The sequence below is a fragment of the Neodiprion fabricii genome, chromosome 2 (genome assembly GCF_021155785.1).
Source record: "Neodiprion fabricii isolate iyNeoFabr1 chromosome 2, iyNeoFabr1.1, whole genome shotgun sequence".
Lineage (NCBI taxonomy): Eukaryota > Metazoa > Arthropoda > Insecta > Hymenoptera > Diprionidae > Neodiprion > Neodiprion fabricii.
Genome location: NC_060240.1, coordinates 6,672,035 through 6,696,946, shown reverse-complemented (window position 1 = coordinate 6,696,946; position 24,912 = coordinate 6,672,035). Strand labels below are relative to the sequence as shown.

Below are 24,912 nucleotides of genomic sequence, written 5' to 3'. Positions count from 1 at the left end.
CAGGAACTACGGATCACTGGTCCTGGAGGTGAAAATTCACCAGATAAAGGACCTGAAGTGCAAGAACTATGGAGCGCTCGTCCTGGAGATCAAAATTCAACAGGTAAAGGATCTGGAATGCAGGAACTACGGAGCACTGGTCGTGGAGGTGAAAATTCACCAGATAAACGACCTGAAGCACAGGAACTACAGAGCGCTGTTCCTGGAAGTCGAAATTCATCAGGTAAAGGACCTGGAGCGCAGGAACTACGGAGCGCTTGTCCTGGAGATTCAAATTCAACAGGTAAAGGATCTGGAATGCAGGAACTACGGATCACTGGTCCTGGAGGTGAAAATTCACCAGATAAAGGACCTGAAGTGCAAGAACTATGGAGCGCTCGTCCTGGAGATCAAAATTCAACAGGTAAAGGATCTGGAATGCAGGAACTACGGAGCACTGGTCGTGGAGGTGAAAATTCACCAGATAAACGACCTGAAGCACAGGAACTACAGAGCGCTGTTCCTGGAAGTCGAAATTCATCAGGTAAAGGACCTGGAGCGCAGGAACTACGGAGCGCTTGTCCTGGACGTCGAGTTTCACCAGGTAGCGGACCTGGAGCGCAGGATCCAGGAGGTAAAGAGCCTGGTACTCGAAATCTGCGGAGCGCGATTCTCATACGTCCTCTCTACTGCGCGGTTGTTTCCGGACTGAGGAATTCGGTTAGCTGATTTTCGTCGTCGACGATTACTATAGATCGATGACGTCAAAGAAAAAAAATTTTAGGTGACGTCAGTTTCTGAACATCCGACATCCAAAATTTGGTATCGAACTTTAATACTATGTATGATGATATGATGTGTGATGTATGATGATGTATGATATGATTTTGATGGTAAAATGTACTGCGACATAACTCTGTATATATGTATATCACCAGCCGGCTAAGTATCTCCTTAGAATATATATTTGTCATTTGTGGAGCTGTTCGACTCAACATCTAATGTAAGATTCTGAGGATCTGTTAGGATCCACCGATTCTAACCATCCCGAAAATAGAGTCGGTATTGCAGAATACTGTAATTTCTTTTCTAGTGTCACTGTCTACTAACCAATATTGAAGCGCCACACGTCCAGCGGACAACTTGTGAAGCATAACCGACAGGATATAAAGGATCTTGGTTACGCGGCCCGCACCCACATCCAGAGTTTCGCGACATATAACGACCGTGATCAGAGTTCATATGGTTGACAGTCTTTAAATATCTTCGGTCAACGCCCTAGGTGAGGTACACAGCCACCTGTAGTAAGCTACAGGAGTTCCGGGACTTATCTGTATAAACGCCACAGTCTTTAAATATGCTCATTGTCAGTCAAAGACCGAGGATATAATACAAACACTTGTTCGAAATAGCACCTTATATTTTCGTATTGTGTTTAGATTAAACCTTAAATCTTGTACCTAAGAACCCGTAATCAGTTCGTTTATTATTCTAACCTTTAATTGCAAGTTCAATTCATGTATTCTTCGCGTTCTCTAACGTGGCGTGTTGTTCGCAGTTTAAACGTCAAAGAAAACTCGTGCAACGTTGGGCTTACAACCCAAATATAAATTATAATAGATTGCTAACAACAGAACTTTAAATGGTATAATACTACTGACCTTTTTCAAAATAGCTAACATCTTTACTTCCTGGATTAATCGTTTGTTCGTCTATTCTACTACTGATAGAAACTAATAAACAAAAATAAATTAATTCTACTGTCGCTTCCTACACACCAACTCTTTCTTGACTAGTGACTACCATGAAGTAGAAGAGGGTATCACCTGTACATTTAGTGCCAATAATAGTCTTATTAAGTAAAATTCTTTACAATATTGCCCAACCATGGCTCAAATACAGTCTGCAAACCTAGACGGGTTGCCAAAAGGCTTTGTCTCTGCAATGAGAACCTTATTTGACATAATGGACGATGAGCGTAGTGGATTTGTTAAATTTGCTGATATTCAAGAGAGGTGGCAAGACGACGGTACGCAGGGCTTGCCCAAAGGGGTATTAGAAAGCCTGAAGAAAGTTACACCAGTCAATGGTCTTCTATCTTTTGAACGGTTTTGCACTGGCCTTAAAATTTGTTTGCTACAAATTAAATCTGAAGCAGAAGCTAACAAGTTAGAAGTACCACAAAACAGACCACCATCCGCTCCTGTCTTAATTGTCGATGGGCAAAACAAAGTACCTTGGACTTCTCCAAACACGGCCACAATTCATCCCAATAATGCGATCGCTCAGCAGCGAACCCTTAGTATGCCACAACTTCTGGGAGGTCGTAAAGAAAGTAATGTTGCACTGGAAGCAGTTGATAACAGAACTGTACCGGAACCAAAAATAACAAAGCCATACGGACCACCAAAACCTCCAAGAACCGGAGCTGGATTAGAAGGAAGAGCCTCGTTGGGTGTGAATTTTGAAAGAAACATTGACAAATCTGAGATTCGAACTGCATTGCAAAATTGGCAGATGGGTTTGATGATGGGGGACGAAAAGTCACTTGAAAAGAGACAAGTCAGTGCAATGAATTATCAAGCGGATCCGAGAAGTCTTGTAAGAACAGCGCGAGTTTTGGGTGATGGGAAAGCTGTAGATACACAAAATAATCAGATCAATGTTCAACAGAAAAAATCATTGGGGCGGCGCCGTGAGCCTAGACGACATACGTTGCAGAACGGTATTGATTATAATATGGTAAATCCCTTTCTCCTTTCCAATGTATATCAAACAATGCTACAATCAGGTGAACTTTGCAGATGAAACGGATGAAACAGATCGAACAAGAAAAAGATGTGCTGCTGCAGGGTCTGACTGCTGTTGACAAAACTCGTGAATGGTACCTCAAACAGATTTCTGCAACTCAAGAAAAAATTAAACACGTGGGTCGCGTGGGTTCACATGTGGTAAGGAGATTAAAAATTCTCCACATCGTCATTAATTGCATACAGGTCCCTCCACTGTCTTTTTTGATGTCCAGGTCATGCACTTTATGGTTTTTTTCTCCAGGTCATCCGCTTTATGGTTTTTCCTGTCCAGGTCATCTGCTGCATGGTTTCCAACATTTAAGTAATTTACATCATGGTTCCTTCTCTGCTTCGTAGTATTTGACCGCTTGGAGTGCGAAAAATATCAAGCAGCTGACTCAGAATTCAAAAACTATGACATGGATGACTAGGTTACTGTAAAATTGAGAAACGAAAATCTGACTTCAAAAACTCTAAATTGGACAACCTAATTATCTTAAACTGTGAAGCAGATAGCCTGAGGAATATTAACTATGAATTGTCCAACTATATATTGCTTAAATCTGCCTTATTTTTTTTCCGTACGTTTCAAATTCCTGGATGGTCCCCTTTTTTCTCCACGATTTCCACCTTGATTTTCTGGATAGTTCTAGAGAATTGTCAGTAAAACTAGTGCTTCTCGTATTACAAAGTGTGAAAAATATATTTTTTTCGACATCTGTTATGGCATGTAATTTTTTGTCATTTTAAAAACATCAGGAACAATGGACTGAAGCTCAGCAGGAAAGGTTGGAACTGCAACGAGCAAGAGTACTCGAAGTTAACCGGCATCTCGCGGCATTAATAAGTAGCTGGGAACGTGGTGGCTTACCACTACATATGAATTTAGCTGTAATCAGTCATCCTACTACGGCACAATTGCATCAAGATATAGTATCCCGACTTAAACAACAAAACCACAGATTAACGGAGGTATTGTTTCTTATATTTTTTTGTATTTAATATTTTGGTATTAGTTATTGTTACAGTGGTGAAGTCAGCTGCAGGTTTTAACTGTCAAGCGTAAAAACCCAACAAGAAACAGGCTCTGTCTGATTTAATTTAATCTTTTTATTTTTTTTTCTTTAATGCTGAACCGTTCTTTGATAAATAATCATTCGAAGCTCTGAACATTGTGTCACACGCGTAGCAGCTGAAATCTGAAGCTAACCAGCATTTTATTATAGTTTGTATTTATGCTAGTTTTTTTATGTAAGCAGGGAGTCCTAAAAGCTGGAAATTAAAAAATTCAAACCAAAATAAAATGCCGGCTCTTAAATATAAAAAATTTTTCTATAGTTGTATTTAAAAATTATTCGAGATGGATTATAGGAGACATCTAATTGAAGTCCTAATTTTCAGGAAGTAAATAAGAAAAGTCAACGTATCGCCATATTAGAACAAGAAAAAGACAATTTGATGCGTGAAGTTTATAATCGGCAGTCGGGAATGAGTCAACCTCGAAGATCGACTATGATCCATGAGCCACATGATCAGACATTCATGTAAGGTACTAAAAGATATTTATTTATATTGTGGAAAAATGTATATGAATATATTTCTAATTGGTTAAAATTACTCAACCCTTACAAATTCACTTAGCCAACTCTGATTTATTTATTCCAGCATTTAGTGACTACTTTCACGATCTGATTTCCTGAACCAAGCACTTATCGTTTCAAAAAGATAATATTCCGTCCAGAAAAGGAAACTTCCTGAGCCGAAGCCAATTTTCATATTATAAAGATACATGGGGTATTTATTGTAATAAGTCTATTTGTACAATAGATTAAAAAGTCGATAAAGTTGATAATTATTACTGATTCACAGGTACGGTGATTTACCTTTGTAAAACACTAATTTATGACTGTGAAAATTGTTGTAAAATTAATTGTTTTGCAACAATATCTATTGAGTAATTTATAAATAAAAGTTTTTTAGCATAGTTTCATTTAATTAGTTATTATAACGAGACTTTCATTATTTCTCATCTTATTGATAGAACGTAATTATTTTTGTAACATTTATATACTACAGAAATGTACATAAATGGTAGTACACACAGTTCGAGTATGTTTCCACGACTTCATTGAGATCAACTACATTCAATACGTTATTATTTCAACTTCCTTTGCGTAATAATTCTTAACATTCAGGATGTGAATAGCTTCGCGTTAGTTTAAAAAAAAAAATGTATGGCAAAATTGAAAATTTTGGTTACATTTTCTTTAGCCACGGTATAAAAATGATGCAAATATTCAAGATGCTTATCAGTACCGTTCATTTAAAATTTTAGTATCTTATGAAGCGTTTTTAAAATGCATTCTTATGACACATGTACAAGTTGCGTAAATAAACATCCTTAATTCCAGAGAGAATATAGAAACAAAAATGATAAGGGAATATGCTAATAAAGTATATATTTCAACGCGAAACACAACTTTTTGCATGTAGTTTGATTATAGCGTGCGTCACCAACATTAGTTTGTACGTTTTCGGATTTACGATAATTCAAAAATCAACGCTGGGTACGAAAATTTTAGCACGACCAATGTTCGAAATTAGAAATTATGTTGCATTGATCGCGTTATTCGCGCAAATAGTATCCACATAATTTTAATTTAAAAACTGAAATTGATTATGAAGAAATTACTTTAACTCTTACCTAATTCTGCGATTTCCGACAGCTCGAACCAGACGCTTTGCCCCTCTTTCCCAAAAACAAGCTGGAAATACTTGAAGTGGTGCGTAAGTCCATTTTTGCTGTAGAGCAGGTTTGATTTCTTCACGTGTTTTACGTCTCTAATAAAAAATAAAATGTTGAAATTCCTCCTACAATTTTAAACACCCAGGTCGAAATGCATATACGCGAACGTCACGAATTGAGACATCTTCCTTATGTCTTAAGCCTATGGGAAATTTGGAAGAACGAGGATATGGATAAACAGCCTTTCATTGTGCTTGTTTCGCTCTTTTTCACAAGTCCTACAACACATAGAAGCACAACACTCAAGATATGCTTGATTGACTTTTACCAAACTTTTACTTGGTGGTCTACAAGCTTCACCTAAATTTTAATTCTGCTTTGTATTTGACTTAAACACTATTTGCTACACTCATTGAATATCACATTGCTATCATAAAATACTAATTACTCCACTTTACTATTGGAAGCGTTTGAAGCTTGAGAGAATGTGGATATGATGAATAACTATACGCATACAAGTATTCGTCAAATAAAATACTATGAAGTACGAAATATTTCGTTGATGCTTCATATGTTTATTTTTCACCAATAGTTTTACAGTATGTATGCATATGATGTGTTGGATCTATGGGCCTTAGGACAAGCGCTTAATTTGTATCGTGCTTGTGTATGTATTACATGATTATGTTATTCTTTCGTCTATTTCTAAGTAGTACCACGTCTATATCGTTCACAGTCGTAATGGCAAACTTATAAAATGTGAATGATTAAATTTCTTTTATAGACGATTAATAATTTCATCATATTTTCACTGCATGTATAATACTAATTTGATTTGACAACACGAGACTGCATCAGGAACTTGAGAATTTATCTTCGTACATAGGTGTGTGTGTATACATATGTATATACATACATACATACACACATACACATGTATACATTAGAATGAAACGAAAAAATGGGATTATCGAAATCAATTTTCTCTATACACCGAGAAATTGTATTCTGAATTTTAGAAACCCGCCCAAAAGAATTTTTTTCTATGGGACTGCATCTTTCTGTTCCCAAAGGACCACTATATTTCAATTATATGGATAATAAACATTCATGACCAAAGAGTGGCATTTAATATAAACCCAACATTCTTTCAGGTGGGTGTTTAGAGTTAGAGAGTACAACTTTTCAATGCATAGGGAAGACTGATATCGAAAGGGAATTTTTTTTTGTTCCGCCCTAATCTATCTATACGTTTCTTTTGGGTTTTGTATGTACAAGAAGTCTGGTACCAAGTTACGCGAGACTTTGATATTCACTGTTTGATATAGCAATTTTGTGCATAGCTCAAACTGTTTGAAAATTATTGTACCAAGTACAATAATTCGGACTTGGTACAAAATAGTTTGTACCCTTTGTGCTTTGTATAAAAATTGCTGTACAATCCGCGAAATTGACGATTTCAAGCTTGGTACGTGAATCATGTATATATATTTATTTATACATATGTAATATATATAATATGTCAAATAAATATATACACTTGAACGAGCGCATGCGCGTGTCAACACCAACACAGCACTCATGTATACACGTAAATATGCATGAAGTGTGTGTACGTATTGTGTATAAAATATATTATCTACGACAAACGATTGGCCAGATTTAACTTATATTTTCTTGGTTCTTATTATTTTTTTTTTTCGGTTTGTATTGTACAAATTCGTAAACATTTCATTAATTGATTTCGCGATACAGTAATTTATATAATGGAGATGCACATTTGTGCATCTTTATCGCTTTCATCATTTCGATTATCTTCATCATTATGATCATCATGCACTTAAATAGATAATCCATTAGCTCAGTCATGCAATTTTCTCATTTAAGACATGGTGAACCATTTCGATCATACACATACACAGCATGTGTGTGATTGTACTATAATATGCCTAGTCTCAGTGAGTGTATATCTCTGGGTAGCACAAATAGTCCAAACAAATCGATATAAATAAAAGTTGTATCAACATGTAAGTATATTTTTACAAAGTCAAACAGGAAACGTTGATTTTAGAACATGGCAATCTATGCCAGGCCCAGCTGGATGATTATCATACAGCCAAACACCGGGTCCTATTCATTTTGCAACCCAATTTAAATAAACTTTTTTAACTTACAAACTCCAATTTTTATCAGACTTATCTGACTGCATCAAATTGAAATAGTTATCAGATGCAACATTTGCGATAACTATGGATTTTACATTGTGTACAAAAAAAAAAAAAAGAAGAAAGAAAAAAAGACGAACGAAAAACATTGCGGAACAAGTTTTTGTATACTTGCAAAACAGTAGAAAACAAATCAGCATAAAAATTGTAGCTACAGAAGCAAAGTTTATTTCAAATCATGGATTGGACTAACTGCCCCCTTTTTTACCTTTATGGAGATAAAATGACTCGTTGTTTCTGATAATTTTAACGTCCGAATTGCCGATTATTATTATTACGATAGTTATTATTAATAATGTTATTATTGTTAATTGTTATTTTCGATTTGGTTACCTTTACGTTCATAATAATAATCTCGGCATTCAAGTGCATGGACTAAAAATATTTAATGTAGGTACAATTTGGATAAATAATTATCGGTAGGGTACATTATTCTTGAATAGCGCCAGGAATGTGGGGAGGTCTCTCCTGGCCAAATCCTCGAGTACCATCCGGGCCTCGTGGTTGTCTAACAACTGTTAATTTTGGGCCTGTATCTTCTAATGAAATAGTACGCAGACGGCTTATCAGCCGTTCAGGCCGCTGTTGGACTACGTCACTGTAAATTACAAGAATTCAATCAATGATTGCTGTTATATATTATTAAATTTATTATTTATGATTCCATTACATTTCTACAGATCACACACAACGATAAATATTTAGACCAGAGCCCATGCAATGTTAGTACCAAGAACTTAGTTGACTTCGAAAATTTGAAGTGAAACTGGTTAAAAAATGATCATTTTTCATATCTGTCCTGAAAGTTCAGCATATTTTTAAAGAGTTTTTTTTCTGTAATCTCAGATTTAGAAAACTGCAATCTACCAATGAAATATACGAAAAACTACATTATTTGTGTTATTTAAGAAATTTTTGTTGTCATATTTAATTACCTTAAACGGGTCACGTTGCATGCCGAAGATTTTCCTGTACGCTGATTTGTTACCAAAACAAATTCAACCTGGTCACCAGGTTGAAGAGTAGCGTGATCCCTAACTTCGCTCATGTGGAAAAATAATTTTTTTCCCTCATCAACTTCGTATGCAAGAAATCCAAATGGACCTTTAACTGCATCAACTGTTGCTCTTCGTTTTTTGCGTACAGCTACAATATTACAAGCATGCCCTGCTGCATCTACCTGTAATTGAACTGGATCACCGGACTGTAACAGTTCACGTTTATTCACAAGACCCATGATTCCAAATTCATATTCTGGTGTCTCTTCGTCTTCAGTAGTAGGATTTATTTTGATTAGCCCAGCATATTCAACTTGGTCAGGATTAGCGCTTCTCAGAGGTCGTACAACTGTACCATCTAGTACTTCCCCAGTACATACAGGCCTAGGGATTGTTCCGCGAGGTACTAATCGTACAAATTCCGCAGCTGCACAACCACCTGTACCTCGGCCGTTTCCAGTGCCAATAGTACACTCAACGTCAGCTCCCAACTCCAAAGTGTTAGCTTCACCGTCAAAATTACTGGACATAAATTCAAGATTTTACTTCGATGATAAGATTTGATAATATTTATGATGAGTTTAGTATATAATCTAAAAAAAAATTCTCCTATTGTCTGATTTAGCACTAAAGCTGTTGGTATGGTAATGGTACATAGGTAAATATTGGGAACCATTGTGAGAACAGCGTGACGAGTTTTATATAGACAGTAGAAGGTAAGGGCACAAAGAAAATGACAGTGTTCTATAATAAACCAATTCTATACCATCAAACGAATTGGTAATTGTAGAGAGCTAAATTTATATTTCCTGGACATCAGATCTGTTCAATAAATTTAACCGATACTCGCAATCTTAACATATATTCAGTTTTAAATATATCTAAGTGCAAAGGGACAACGACTTAGGAACCACTCGATAGGCTGAAGATTGATAATGCTCATCTCAACATCAAATTAAAACATACGGGAGCTATTTCGGTTCAAACAATAAGTCATTTCAATTTTTTATTCTTTTTTCCTTTTTTTTTTCGACATTTGAGTGAAATATTTATTAGAAATACTTTGGCAGAGTTGTCAAAATTAATATTTTGAACTTTCATTACTGATTTTTGGAAAAAAGAAAAAAAAGTCTAAATCTAGAAAAATGGAACACATGTATACATATATATTCTCTACTAGCGTTTTCACTATGTTGGATATAGGAAAGAAATGCAATTTCTACCTACTTACGTCGTCTGACATCTATAATAAAATTTATGATCGTGTCTACAATATATTAGAAAGAAAATATCTCAACACTGCACGCGAATTTCGTAAATGAAATTTAATATTGTGTTTTTGCTAGATAAATACAAGCCATACAAAAAATATAATCAGCACTTCAAAGTGTATATAATTTTGCAAGCCATTGGCAAAGTATGTCATTTTAATTTGTTTTACCTGAAGTGAAAAAATATTTCCCTTTCGTGATTCACAGTCTCAATGAAGCCAAATCCATCCTTGAGGGCGGCAATAAAGCCTTGGATGATTGAGCCATTTGATTTCTTATTTCCATTCTGAGTTTTTTCGTTCGAATTGGTTAATGATATGTCTACGGCGACAAGTTCTTTATTTCGCTTCACTTGGCAAATGTTGAATGTGACCTGGAATAGAAATTTTCTGGGATAATTTCAATTTTAAAGTACTCACTGTTCGAAAATTTTCAAGAAAATTTAAAATGAATAAATTTATTGACTGGGATTGACGACGTATCAGAACGAAATTAGAGAAACAGAACCACACATAGGACAATTGAAGAAAAACATAATGTTTTTTATAAAAGTAAAGGTATCAAGTTAACGAAATTTTCTCACCTTGTCACCAAGCCTTGGAATACTTTTTGGGTCACAGTCTTTTGTGAAAAAGATGATATTCTTTTGTTGGCCATCTTTTAAATAACCAATAAGGCCAGGTTCAATGCCATTAATATCCTGAACTATACTACCTGGTACAGTTGTTTCTATAACACTTTCAAATTGAACACTACCTGATGGCAGATGTGTCAATCTAATTGCGCTTTGTCGAGAATTGGAGAATGATGATGAGGGATCCTAAATAAGAAACATCAAAATTTATATATCAATAAAGTTAAAATTCCTGGCTCCATCAGGTTGATATCAAAATGTCTGCAAATTTATTGGAGTTTTTTGTGGAATAATCCCGAACTGTATTTATGGTTAGTCCAGCTTTGAAAATCATCAAAATCGAAAATATGAGAGAATCATTGATGATCAACGTATGCCAATAAGTTAGGTCAACACTGAGACGCACAGTTAACGATATCTCTTACGTGTTGAACTTCTCAAATTTCTTTGTGAATTTTTGAAAATGTATACTGAAACTTTCAGCATTTACTATTGAATATAGATTCAATTGTAATCCGTACATTAAAAAAAAAAGTAAATATTCTGTATAAGTTCTCTATAAGTCTAACAACGTGTGAATGTTTAAATTCATCATATCTGTGACTTGTAAAGAAAAAAAGTCTGCCAATGTCAAGTCTCTGTACAGCAGCAAATGTTAATCAGAGAAAACAGATATCATATCTCTTTCGTAAATATTCTAAAAAATTAAAGTTATTAGACGTTACTGTTAATCTCTCACCAATTGTATACTTTAGGTTTAAATGAAAACTTGGCAGCCTTTTATTCTTTTAGATATGTCGGTCGGTTAGACAGAATTTATAAATATAAAATTTATACTTGTATAACTGTGAATTCGACTTCATCATTCACACTGATTTCTCTATCTACATCCAGAACTTCATTGAAATGGAAGAAAAGTTTTGCGTCTCGGTCAACGCAACGTATAAATCCAAAACCCTCTTTTAGTGCAGCAATGATGCCTTGCTCACGGCGTTCTCCCGACACAGAAAAAGATTCAGGGAGTAAAGAGATTTCTGTGGCTCTTTTCAGTTGGTCTCTAGTATCAGTTGCAATGCGAAACTGAACCCAATCACCATGCCTAAAAAGAAAATTAGATTATTTTTAAGAAAACGACAATTTCAATACTCAATCTACATAAGAATAAACCTCAAGATTATTTGCTTATCATTTCATATATCACATTTCACCTCAATGTAAAATCGCCCTTCTGATCCTTATCCCCGAATGGCACTTCGACTTCAGAATGGTCCGGTGCTCTATATCTGATTCGACCAGGCAATGGATCGTTTTGATGACGTGCAGCTGTACCTCGCTCCAAAGGTTTCAATACTTGTCCTTTTACAACTTCATTACCAACTTCTTCAAAGACAATAGATCCTGGTGGTAATTTAGTAATATTGCATGCGACTTCTTTGCCCTAAAAAAATTGATAAGGACACAAATACACTTTTTGCTGATTATAAAATTGCAAAATTCTCCATTTACGACTGATTGAACTCTAAATTTCTGATCGTGAAACTTGGGAGTTTTAGAAAATGCAAAATGCGGTTTTATTGTTATTGACAAGTTGAATAGTTCACTAAACTGCTTCATGGACAATGTTCGAATCGCTGAAAGAGTATGGTTATTTCGGTAGAACTATCTAATGCTGTGTGAACCACAAGGTACATGCCCTAACTAGACTTTCCTACATTAAAGAGATGTAACATTATTTTCACGAGTAACCTCTTGCAAGGGGATCTTGTAAACCTCTGCCATCTCAATAAATATTTACATACATTAGCATTATATTCATCATTGTAACAAATGAAGAGAATATAAGCTCTGCAGTCCTCAGCTTAAATTCACTTGATACATTTTTACCATAAATGAACAGCCAGTTGTACTCAATTTTTTAGAAACATGTTCAATCCATTACAGAAAACTTAATTTTTTCAGTTAAAATGTACTGGCGGGGGTCGCGCAACCACCACACTGCTTAAAACTTTGTTGTGTCACCAAATTGATAAAGAATATTTTCTCATTAATTCTGCATCTTTCATATTAAGTGGCACCATATGTACTGATTTATTTTTCAGCTTGAATTTAGTTGTAATAAATGAACTTACATTTCGCGTTTGTATGATGAATTCTACATCATCTCCCAGCCTTAACTCATCTTTCATTGATTTGGCCTCACTAAAGTGGAAGAAAATCTCTTTGACAACGTCGGCTCGTTCAATGAAGCCAAAACTTTCTTTCATTGAACAAACTACTCCGCGGTAACGGACAGGATGGGCTGGATTTTCAAGTCTGACATGACAAGCACCCAAGTTACCTCTGAAATATGTAAAAACTCTCATACTTAATACCATTACAGGTAAATTGTTAGTGCACTTAGGTAGCTATTATTGTTTGTGATTAAATTGAATCATTAAAATGGTATTATAATTTAGATTAGGTTCAAACTGAATTATATAAGTTGAAGTTGACAAAGAACTATTCAAACTATAGATTAAATACTAAACAAGGCAATGAACAATAAAAATCAAACAGAACTTAAGGTGTTAGTTTCTGAGTCCTGAAACTCTGAAAGCAGTTCCCCATCTTTTTCGCAAGGGCGGAGGTAGATACCTTTCTTAAATGAGAAACAAACCCAACAGTCAAGAATTCACAAAAAATTTTAAAGATCTGTTAAGAAGCTCGCACTTTTTATGACCATTAAGCATTTGAGATTTCACAATTCTAAGAACGAAAAATTACTTCACGACCACCACGCAACTTTATATTTTATTTTAGATTCTGTGAAAATTGATTGTGAAAATAACTGCAAGTTTATAAACATCTGTAAGTCAGTAAACGGTGTACATAAAATCACAACAAACACTAACCGTTGATTAGTAGCAATTTGAAAAGACACTTTGTCACCCGCACGCAGAGTGACGTTTCCTTCTACATCATCTTTGGTATAAGGCAGGAAGAAACACTCGCCACGATTTTCATAGCTAATTCGTCCTTGTGAATCGCCACTACTGTGTAGCTCTGTTGTTACATTGCCAGTAACCCTCTCTTCACTCAGTACCTGCAATACATGATTTTTTTCGGCATTTTAAAATATTCATCAATTCATTTCATGTCAAATTGTTTGATACTATATTGCGTTATCACTCAGTCTATTTCTTCACAAACAGTGACAACTCGATGTGAATCTACCTCAAGGATTGAGAGGACTTTTAGAATTTACGTTACTTATTCTATTGAGATTTGAGCTTGTACTGTAAGCCTGTATGTTATATCTGTGAAACTTATTGTTAGTTTTGGTTCGCTCTTTCCAAGCACATTTTAAACATCATTCCATTATCTTCATTTACTTTTGGAAATTAGCGTGCGTGAGTATGTTATCCTATTGCAGAAATGAGTTGCCACAAAAGAGCTGATTGAAATTGTACCTTCATAAAAGAAAATTTTTCGTAGCTTTGACCATACTTGTAAATTTGGTTTCTAGAAGTTATCATAATTTCAATCTACCTCCGTAGCCATTTCTCCCTACAACAGATTAGCAAAACCACGCACACAAGTCATCAACAGCAATTGAAGATTATAAAAATGCATTCAAAATATTCTTTATTGGAACAATTGAACAGACTTGAAGCAAACTGCTACAGTAGGTTTTAAAGTGACTCATGCTAATAATTGTGTTATTTACCACTTCCGGAGCAATCTTGCTCACGGTGCTAGCAATAGGTTTTCCTGTTCGTCGATCATATGTCATTTCAAATTCAACTGGATCTCCAATTTTCAGATGCTCTATATTACCACTGAATTGGCTAAAATGAAAAAACAGTCTGGCTTGCCGCTCACAGCACTGTATAAATCCGTAAGAATGCTGTGCATCACATGGAAAAAACAAAGTTAACATAAGTTAATTAGTATATAGTAAAATGAAGTTAGATGATGTTTCAACTAATGTCAAAATTACACCAGTTCTACCAGCGTTTAGACACATTCTCTTAAGGATGTATCGGATTTTCGACCCAGTGGAAAAATTAATTGAAAAAGAAATGGTGAAATCACATTTCACTCATGAAGAACTATGAAAAGATCATAGCCTTAGACAATGTTTTTAGTACAACAATCGTATTGTTTGTAAAATTTCGATGAATCTGCACTTATTTCCATGAGAAATGGATACTGCAACTATCAATAATATTGAATATTGAATAATGTGAATGTATTTTTTAATAAAGCAATGATAAAATAGCTTAAAAATTGTTTCCATGTTAAGAAAACGTTGTTTTAGTCGAATTCAAGTTGTATAATTTTAGTCACTTTCTGAACTTTCGACAGGCCATTTTTCGGTTTTGATACCTTCGTGTTTAAAATATGTGTTTGATACATGCGTACTCAGCAAGGACCAATGCAATTATCACAGCAATGGAAGAAAAGCTGATGTATGAGATAAACTACACTGAAGGCAAGCGTCAAATAATTTCACAACAGTTTCAAGCTTTACTAAATCGGACACCGTAATACATTCGTAACAGTACTACGAGGCTGATCATGATGACTCACCAATAATTTTTCGATTATTCCAGTCTCACGGGTGCCTTGGTTGTTGGACTGATCTTGGTAAGACGAATTATTGGTCGCAGGTTCTCCTGTGTAACCAATACCTCCTTCCATACCAGTGAACGTGCCAATTGGAAATCTAGTTGTGCCGTTACGTGGTGATGTCTGCGAACTAGGATAATTTACATAACTTGACGAATTTTTTCCACAGCTAGGAGGTGAACCCATGAAGTGATCTCCGCTGTAACCGGTACCATTGCGGTATCCGCCGCCTGATTGGTGTGGCGCTCCAACCTTAGGACTTGGGATGGTCATGGATTTGTAGTCAAGTATTGCTGGGTCGGAGTTCATTATTGGCGGCTGGAACGTTTTCCACTGAGGATTATTGGACATTATTTGAAATTTTCAACGTTTTTATGTTTTTTTTTGTTCTCTTCTTATGTTAATTTTAAATATCTCCGTCAATCGATTATAGGTAATTTATTATTTGACTTTGAATTATTTTATTTAATTTTTTTTAATCTTCTTTTGAATTTTTTTGTTTTCGTTTTTATTTTATTTATTTTTTTTGTCGTTTTTTTTTTTTCTTTTTAAATTGTGTTTTTTGTCTTCGCTTCTGCTCCTTTGCAATATATATACTTATATTTAGAACTTTTAGTCTTTTCAATTATTTAAGTGTTAACATAGATATCACAGAATGGTTCTTGGTACCTTATATATTTGTTTACTATTACAACGTTACAAGAACTTAACAAAGAGGGAGAAAGGCGTGTTTTTTTTTTTTTTTTTTTTCCTTTTGTTTGGAAACGCTGCTGAAATGCAGATTCTCTTGTGACCGGCAACTAGGGAGGAAGGTGACACGGGTATCTTGTTAATTGTGGTAGATTGTTTAACGAGAACTACCACGGCTGTTCTTATTCTTAGCAAACTTGGCACTCTCAAATTGTGGATAATTCTTTTGTCCCATTAACAGATCAAATTAGCACAATCCCAGCCAAGGCAGCAATCACAATCGCAGGGTCACCACTACGCAGAGTACCTAGCTCCTTTTCATTAAGCGGGTTGCATACACAGTTTACAAACGAACAATACGGTTAGCATGAGTATTTCGAATGATTAATATGTGTACAAAATATTTCAACACATCATATCATACGAACAATACTTTCCACGAATCTTTGCATTAATAATATCATAACAACTGTTTGATAATTACTAAATTTAGCTTGTTCGAGAATAACTGTGTTTTTCTTAAACATCAGTCATCCTTTATAAAAGGAATAAATCAAAAACATTGGAGATTTAAAGGATAAATGTTGGCTTGAAAATCCTCAGATGTCTTCAATGCGTGCTGAGTGTGGTTGTGTCGTTCCAATAATTCTAGAGTATCGTTTTCTTCTTCAGCTTTTAAATGTGGAATTTACAGTGAGCGTTGATTTCAAAAATATCCTAAACTAACAATTACACAATCTGGAACAAAAAAAAATAATACAATCATGAATCAACTACACCAATATTATCTAATCTTAAGAATACTACATCAAAGATACTTTGGATAGTAGTTGAAGTAGATATTGAACTGGAGTATTGTTATTTTCAAATATTTTTAGACCAAGAGGAGTTTGTTTATAACAGTTTTCATTCGCTGTGATAGTTTTTCTTTTAGCAAAATCATTAAAATAAATTTTGGAATTGCTGGAATTGTTTTTTTTTTTTTTTCCTAACAAAACAAAAGTTCACCAATATTCTTAAAACTAACGATTTTTTTTGCTTTAATGCTTCATCATCGTTTTAAAACACGCCAGTATAGGTAGGATATCTCTGGAAATTCGAGCGCAATAATCTAGATCAGAAAATAGAAATGAACTGAATGAACGGAAAACACGATGATTAGCGGCGATATGTTTTCAGAAAGCATTAATGTAGAAATGTGTGTACTGTTTTAGCTTGTTGACAGTGTCAGTTCTCACGTTGGGTAAAATTTTTTGTCTGTTTTGATGGAACACTGAATTCCTACCATTTTAGCATATGCGACACACGGTATAATAATTCACACGTAGTGTCTGTCAAAATCATGTGCATGTGGGATTTGTGCATAAAGTCAAAAATTTATGTTTAGATAATACAGTGTCGAAAATTGTCATATGATTCACGTTGCTGATAAAATAGAAAAAAACAGTACTTGATGCATAATCAAAATTTTGAAGTATTTTGAGTATTTCAGACTGACTTAAAAAAATGAGTGGTTCTGAATAAATGTGCTCAAATTACAACGTATTGCTAGTTACACAGAGTGATGTGATTTGAGCTGTTCTCTAATTGACATGGTGAAAAGAATTTATGCAAATCTTTAGAACACGAGTAGATAAAATTAACGTTTACGTACACTGAATTAAACGTTTTTATAATGGACCATGCCTATGATGAATCTGAGCACGAAAAATTGGATAAAAGTCAGAAATAAAACAGTAAATCGAAAAACAGTTTTGAAATTAGTATTGCCTGAAATTCAGTAAATTGTAATAAAGCAAGCTAAACTCATATTTTGCAAACTCAGCCTCTTAAAAGTAATTCTGAGGTTGCAAAAAAATGATTTAGAGAGAATAATGTTTCATTATGTTGACTTTACAAACTTCATCAATTATTGTTTGTCTAACTTTCCAGAAATGGGATTACAGGGTTGCCCCTGCTTTTCTGTTACACAATTTTCTAATATTTCTAGTAACTCAGTGCTTGAAGTTTTTCAATTTTCTAAGTACAGCGTCGGTTATGGGGGTGTAGGGTATGATATTTCTAAGAATTTGCATACCTCCACTAAAGAACTTGAGGTAGATTTATATCGCTTTGAACTGAGCCTCTCGCAATAGGGCCATCAAAAATCTGTAAGGGCTATGCTGTTTTCTTCCAACAATTTACTTTTATTGCCAGCCGTATTGCGAGAGTATCTGGCAAAACTGTGGCTACGCTATATTCAACTGGAATAGTGGGAAATCCTGCTGAGGGAAGTGGCCCTATTGCGAGAGGCACTATCGAGAGAGTCGGCTATACGCTATTCCTTTTCTACACATAATAAAGAGATATTGTTGCCAAAAAGTGATTGATTGTTACAATTTGATATGGTAAATTTGTGTAGGGGAGGGGCTGAAAAACATTAATTTATGATTCCTGTTGCCAAAATTTTAAGGAATAATTTTGCCCGTTCATTTAAATTTTAAACATTGCTGACAAAAAACAGAGTTAATCAAGAGTAATCAAAAAACTGAGATTTTTTTGTGTTCAGTAATTGCAGGTTAATTAGACAATATTTATAGGAAATAAGTAACTACTATCAGCTTATTATATCGACTGGATCTTAAACATGAAATATCTTTACTCATTCGATATGGCAAACATTTGAAGATAAAAACTTAAATTTCCAGATTTTCGTGAACAGAAATCTCTGATTTTTTGGCAATAATTTACATTATCGTCGACGAATATGATGAGTGAATCTTACAAATTATACCAGTAGTAACCTGAATTTCGAATCTAGGTAAACAAACGTACTTAAGTGACTGATTAAGCAATGGGAATGGTCATCGTCTAATATGAGTTGCATGAAGTGTTCTAAGTTTTTGTAAAATTAATTCAATCTTTGCCGAGATGTCTTGATACATGAGCGCCATCAAGGACCACTTTAAACAGGTTTGCATCGAAATTTCGCATATATATAAGTGAATGCAAATATTCAACTTAGCCTATTTTGCTTGCTCCAATGACATTTCAAACACAAGTAATATAAAAAAGAACCTGGAAATGCACTTTGCTCTTGAATTCAACTTGAAATAAAGTATTAAAGGAACTCTCAATAGATTGAAAGCGAATGTAGGTTGGCATACAGTGCTACTTAGAACAGTATGAGCATCGTCATCGTTTGAATCTTAGACAACATCAGTGACAGATGGTATTATCTTTGAAGCAGATGATACATTTATTTAACAACTGTGAAAAGTGTATTGTTTCACCAATTCTCTTTCTGTCAAATGTAAAATGACTCAATCTATATTACCAAACATTACTCATTATCAGAAATTATTTAATTTGTTATACATTCAAGCCAATGAAATAGTAGCAACAACATTGCGAGATATTTGGTAGATTACAAGAGCTTGTCGTGAATGCAATGTTTGCAAGTTATTTGGTATTGGATATGCGGGCTACGCAACTGACGTGAACTGGTAGTGATTAGAAAAAAATGTAAGTAAATAGGATACGTTACTTTTGGAGTACTTATTGGACATGCAAATCATTTGACTCATTTGATAAACTGCAACGTGCTTATCAAGCACAAAACGCTATAGTAACTGTATTAGTTTTAGTAGCTGTATAAGAAATTGGAGCAAGCAGTGTCAACCTGGCCACAGAAACGGTGTATGATTGACCTCACACGAAAGTACGTTAGTAAAATGTCCATGATGGAACGGCAGTTAGTCAGTCAGAACAATTCAATTTAGATACGCGTATGTTGATTTATAGTCGAAAGTTTCACAAAATATTGTACCGATGTATGTGTTGTGTGTGCTTCATTGTGGAGTATTTAGATTTTTTCTAACTACATTCCGTTAATTGGTATATCATATTACTTGATTTGTATTGAGACTCGCCGCAGCGTTACTGAAGAGTACTAAAAGTTGTAAAATAAAACATTGTAAACTAGATTTAAAGTAACGAAGACACATAATCTTAAATTTTTTTACAAAACTCACCACGACACAGCACAGCACTGACGACATGCCGCCATGTTGAATGTCAACATTTAGCATTCACATACAAAACAAGAGCAACTGCGGAGAGATTCGGAACCACAGCCTTCTTGAGATACATCGATTATCCAGGACCCGAAGAGTATGGGATAGAGTGGATGCCAGGACCCTTGAAGTGTATGATTACTGGTGAAGTCTACGTAGACATTTATGGACAAATTTATTAATTAGATTTAATATTTTACGGCTACTTATTCTCAATGTTAGGTGGCCGTGAGCCAAAACTTTCAAGAGCTGAAACTCTGATTTAAAAAAAATAAATGAATAAGGCATTGTAGTTTACCTCATTGTAAAGTTGAATTCACAAATAATAGTGTTACCTTTGTTGGAGTACGCCGATTATTTATTTCACGTTTCAATCAAATTTGAATTTGAATTTTATGACTTTTTAAAGCCTTAACTCGCAGTCACCAGCGAGACGCTGTGGATACCAAACATGACGGATCCGTTTTGCTAGTGATTTTACTACATGCATCGAGTAAACCATGGTGTAACTCCCGCGTGGCATCATCCCATTATTTCTACATACGAGAGGTCACCAATAGTGGCAAATGACAGCAAGTGACGGAAAGACGTCGCTGAGAAAGTGATAACTGACAAGTGTTCGCGAACCTCCAAGAGTGCGACATGGCTTACGTTTCTCAAGGTAAACGATATATTGACAATTATCGAAAATAAATATTAAAATGTCAAAAACCCAAATATAACGTAAAAAATTTTATACCAATTCTCAGATGGATCTGTGCTCCAGACTGAACCCTGGCCGCGTAGACTGGTTTCATTTTTTTTGGGAATTTTCTACATGTTTTTCATGTTGTAAGTAATAATAACATTAAGCATGCTAAAAGCCCCCCTTTTTGAATAGAAAAAACACATCTAACCACTGCAAACGGATAATAGGTAGGCCCACTTTTGGAACGTTTGTGACATGATTATTAACAGGCCCGAGGAAATTGTTTCAGGTTAATTCGTCATTCTGATCCAACGGTAAACTTTTGATTGAAAAATAGAATTTGTTATAAATTACAAGTGTATAACTTCCCTTGACAATATTTTGATCCAGCCAATTGCTCGAGGTTATGTTCTGCAGCTGGAACATGCTTTAATTTTGTTTATCAATCAAGAATTGCCCTGTACCATTTATTACCAGCATGCAAACAAAAGTTTATGTAGTACAGAACTCTTATTCATATTTTTATTACACACCTGCTATTAAAAATAGGTGTGCAAATAAATAAATAATTGCATCATAAGAATCGCTGTCAAACCTGTTACATTCTTCAGAGGTATTGAAGAAAGCAAAATCCATTGACAGAATTTTGTGACCTCATACTTAGATTCACAATCCGATCACTGCCGATATAAATTAACAATTAAAGACAGTTAGGTACGTCCATCTCAAAATTTTGAATGTGATATAAATAGAAGAAGCTCATTCAATATATTTGGTTGGATACTTTCATTCTTTGAATGGTCACAAACTTTTAAGCCGACCAACAATGGATTCCTGTGGTACTATAGTTGGTTACTGATATAAATTTATATTATTAATTCTGAATGATACGAGTATAATTTCTCATGATGATAGAATTTATATATTTATAGTTTCAAGTCATTCGTCAGCCCTGTTTTAAACGCTGTTGGAACATCTGAGGATTCGTACAATCAGGGCACATACAGAAGAGACTACAGGCCTGGCTCAGGGTACATTACAGTATTTATTTAGCTTAAGACTTTCTATCGTTATCAAATTATGCTATGTACAGTATGCTTCAGTAAAATGAAATGGATGATGCAATTCAAAGTTAAGAACAAAGAATTATACTTTTTATAAATTATGTATGTATTCATGGCATGTTCGTACACCATAGTCGTGGTACTTTAACATCACTACTTCATGCACAAAAGCGTGTTATTAATCACTTTTATTGCAATGAATATTACTCTTATTACACCAGTTTAATGAAATTTAAGATGATCGATTGTATCAGTTGACTGTGATCTAGTGATTGACTTGTTTTTTTTTATTGGCCATGTTTATACTGCATTGATCTGATACAGAACAGGGTTAGACAACCAATGTAGGCAAAGCAGAGAATTTATTTTAGAATCTTCCACGTGATTGGTGAACTAGAACTCAATGCAGACAAAAATGACTATTTAATGTCACTCATTATCTGAATTAACAGAATTACACATTCATTTCGAACAAGATATGCATCAGAATTAATTTGTGCTAAGAGCAAGTTTGAGATTTTTTTTTGTATTTAGTCCACCACGTCCACCTTCACGCAGACTTGGGAGACCAAATACAGGATCATCCAACATTTACACTCCGGGACCATGTGGTGGATGCGGTTGTGGATAAAATTGAGAGCTGAATTTCAACCATTCTTTTCAAGGCATTCACATTTCAAATCACTAAGTCAAATTAAAATCGCATGATATGAAATGAGATGGTTGTAAGCTATCCGATGGAAGTAACTGAACTTGTTGAATTTCCTAAATCATATGAAAAATTTAAATACTAATATATTATGAATTATGAAACTAAATGAATACAGTATATTACAGGTAAAACTTTTTTGTAAATAGAAAAAAAATTTCAAATACATCATTAACCAGAATGTGCTGTGTAATCAAAAGTACCCTGAGAATTCCCGTTTCCAGAACGACGTTTTCCATACTTCTAAAATTTACTCCACTTTCACTGAATGATTATATAGTCTTCCTAAGTTATGTTTGACGATACCGTTTCCAAAACCAAAAACATAAGACATATACTTTTAAATGATGAAACCTTATAATAATTATATATTAAGAAAAAAACAATTCGTGACTCCAGTGATTATAATTCACTAACTAGTGTTAAGGAATAAAATTTGTTCATTGCAAAAGCTGAATGGAATATTGATAATATTTAAGTTTTTAAATTTCTATGTTTGTGTGTGTTCCCCTGCAAGGCACAGCATTTTTCTAAAATGTGCAAAAAGTTGTTTCTGGTTTTTGTGTGTACTGAATGAGATTAATGTCGTGGAAGAATTTGAATGAAAGTATTGCACAGACTAGCAAAATTTATCTCATAAGCAGAAATGCAATTTCAACACCTATTTTTCTAACTACAATTCGTGGGGAATGTGTTTCTTAAGATAAATCATTAATATACATCAATTTATAGTTTTCGTCCAATAAACAATGACCAGATGATATAGTTTTTCAATATCTTTTACAAATAATAATAATTTGTTCTTGAGGTTGTGAAACATATTTAAGAACAGAATCACTGCCATGACAAAACAATTTTATCTAGTTTTTTCACTGTTTTGTTTCCACGACGATGCCGTGTCCCAGATGATACCATCATGAGGGAGTATAGACTCAACGTAAGGATTGAATAAGGCAAAATACCACTTATGGCCAAAGACTTCAAGAATGTTTTGTTTAAACCCTAAGTTGTAAGAATAGTCTTTTTTGTTCTTCTCGTTGCAAACCAGTCCTTGAAAAATGAGATGAAAGTGGTAGACGCATAAAACACCCGTGAATAACATTCCGACGACCGATACAATATACAATAGCAAATAAAATTGTTCGATAGATCCGTCGAAGCCGAAGACAAATATCGCGAGTGGAAATACAACCTTTATAATTGACAAAGGAAATTCAAATTGTATTTTACTCCAAATGAAAAAATTATTGAATATAAATGCATATGCAGTTGCGGCGAATAGATAAAAAATGAACATCAGAAAATATCTATGGTTGTAATGGCCCACGCAACAGCCGGTGAATATACAGTGATGATCACGTTTCAGAATGCAGGTATCACATGTAGGGCAATGCCAGGAACGAGGCGGTGAAAGTGCCTCGCAAGAACTGCATAATCTCCAACCGTCTCGGGCTGTAGCTGCATTAACTGGTACTATTTTTCTCCTTGTACTTGTGTCGCAGAGTACAGTAAATGTAAAGTTACCCACTATATTTAACATCATATAATTTCCCATGAAAAAATGAATGAAATACGTAAGCGTTCCAAACTCGTAGAGGTCCGGTAAAACGATCCAAAGTTCAAACCAATAGATCAGAGGCACTATTACTAAAATAAATGTCATTGAACCAAAATCACTCAGGCTTCTGGGCCATATTTTTTTCCGTATAATCAGTGTCTCATTATGGGATACACGCATTGTAAATAAGGTTAATTTACGAATAACGTAAACAATTCACGTGTAAACAATCGCTCGAAATGTCTCGTTGACGCGTTTTAGCCGGCGTTAATGATTGGTTACTAGTCAGTAGTCGCTACTGCCTACGGTGGATGGAGTATGTTATAAACACATTTACACGTGGTGTGAATGGTGCAGGACGTCGTTGACATACGTGGCCTACTACACTTCTATAGCCACACCTACTTTTGCAGCGCAGGTATCGGATTTTCGTCCGTACGAGGCGCTCATTCAGTGATTGCGAACAGCTGAAATAAAATTGACCGGGACGTGTGAATGACCGGATAATCCCGAGAATGAGACGCAGTGTCAGACCTCGTTCGTAACATCGAAGAAAGGCGAGGTTCGCGATTTTTCCCTTACTTTCCATTCACTCTTACGCATAGTCTGTTCGAGCATAATCAGTGGACACAAGTCGTTGGAGAATTCTAACTTACGCCTGACGCTCCGGGAATCGGCAATTCGACTGCATAGTCCGGTTCGCGTTCTACTAGACTTCGCTAAAGTATGAAGTCTATATTTGGCACATTGACCGCATGCAGCTTGGCAGTACTGAGTGGTGCTGATTGGTCTAAACTAGTTTACTGACAGATTGAGATTGCTGTCGGGCAGAGTTCTGACTTGTCACGAATGGTTTGTGCCTATAAGAAAATGCCCCGATAATCTTCTGTTG

At 34.9% G+C, this 24,912-nt stretch overlaps 4 protein-coding genes across 9 annotated transcripts; 2 read left to right on the top strand and 2 right to left on the bottom strand.

The window, feature by feature from the left end:
- Window positions 1-1,628: 1,628 nt before the first annotated feature.
- Window positions 1,629-4,874, top strand: LOC124174559 (suppressor APC domain-containing protein 2). 4 transcript variants are annotated; one of them, XR_006868951.1, is made up of 6 exons: window positions 1,629-2,721; window positions 2,784-2,930; window positions 3,531-3,743; window positions 4,173-4,315; window positions 4,437-4,815; window positions 4,848-4,874. XR_006868951.1 is itself a non-coding variant. In XM_046553757.1 (6 exons), exons 1-6 carry the CDS (start codon window positions 1,867-1,869, stop codon window positions 4,441-4,443), a joined length of 1,293 nt encoding a protein of 430 aa, XP_046409713.1. In that variant the 5' UTR covers window positions 1,629-1,866; the 3' UTR covers window positions 4,444-4,874. The 4 variants fall into 4 exon arrangements, 3 of the variants coding, with proteins under 3 accessions (XP_046409713.1, XP_046409711.1, XP_046409712.1); XM_046553757.1 differs by having other exon boundaries at window positions 1,629-2,580; window positions 2,653-2,721; window positions 4,437-4,874; XM_046553755.1 differs by having other exon boundaries at window positions 4,437-4,874.
- Window positions 4,875-6,038: 1,164 nt separating this feature from the next.
- Window positions 6,039-20,105, bottom strand: LOC124174558 (cold shock domain-containing protein E1). 3 transcript variants are annotated; one of them, XM_046553751.1, is made up of 11 exons: window positions 19,960-20,105; window positions 15,218-16,684; window positions 14,352-14,531; window positions 13,537-13,727; window positions 12,775-12,985; window positions 11,854-12,083; window positions 11,483-11,744; window positions 10,595-10,831; window positions 10,182-10,384; window positions 8,678-9,262; window positions 6,039-8,340 (listed from the first exon to the last, which is right to left on the bottom strand). In XM_046553751.1, exons 2-11 carry the CDS (start codon window positions 15,605-15,607, stop codon window positions 8,172-8,174), a joined length of 2,658 nt encoding a protein of 885 aa, XP_046409707.1. In that variant the 5' UTR covers window positions 15,608-16,684; window positions 19,960-20,105; the 3' UTR covers window positions 6,039-8,171. The 3 variants fall into 3 exon arrangements, with proteins under 3 accessions (XP_046409707.1, XP_046409709.1, XP_046409708.1); XM_046553753.1 differs by lacking the exon at window positions 19,960-20,105 and adding an exon at window positions 19,837-19,933; XM_046553752.1 differs by lacking the exon at window positions 19,960-20,105 and adding an exon at window positions 19,755-19,774.
- A 310-nt stretch (window positions 20,106-20,415) lies between these two features.
- On the top strand, window positions 20,416-22,643 carry LOC124174561 (selenoprotein K-like). Its single transcript, XM_046553759.1, has 4 exons — window positions 20,416-20,662; window positions 20,751-20,832; window positions 21,622-21,720; window positions 22,288-22,643. Exons 1-4 carry the CDS (start codon window positions 20,644-20,646, stop codon window positions 22,382-22,384), a joined length of 297 nt encoding a protein of 98 aa, XP_046409715.1. The 5' UTR covers window positions 20,416-20,643; the 3' UTR covers window positions 22,385-22,643.
- On the bottom strand, window positions 22,612-24,724 carry LOC124174560 (probable palmitoyltransferase ZDHHC24). Its single transcript, XM_046553758.1, has 2 exons — window positions 24,677-24,724; window positions 22,612-24,487 (listed from the first exon to the last, which is right to left on the bottom strand). The coding sequence occupies exon 2, from the start codon at window positions 24,198-24,200 to the stop codon at window positions 23,319-23,321; it is 882 nt and encodes a 293-aa protein (XP_046409714.1). The 5' UTR covers window positions 24,201-24,487; window positions 24,677-24,724; the 3' UTR covers window positions 22,612-23,318.
- Window positions 24,725-24,912: the final 188 nt, after the last annotated feature.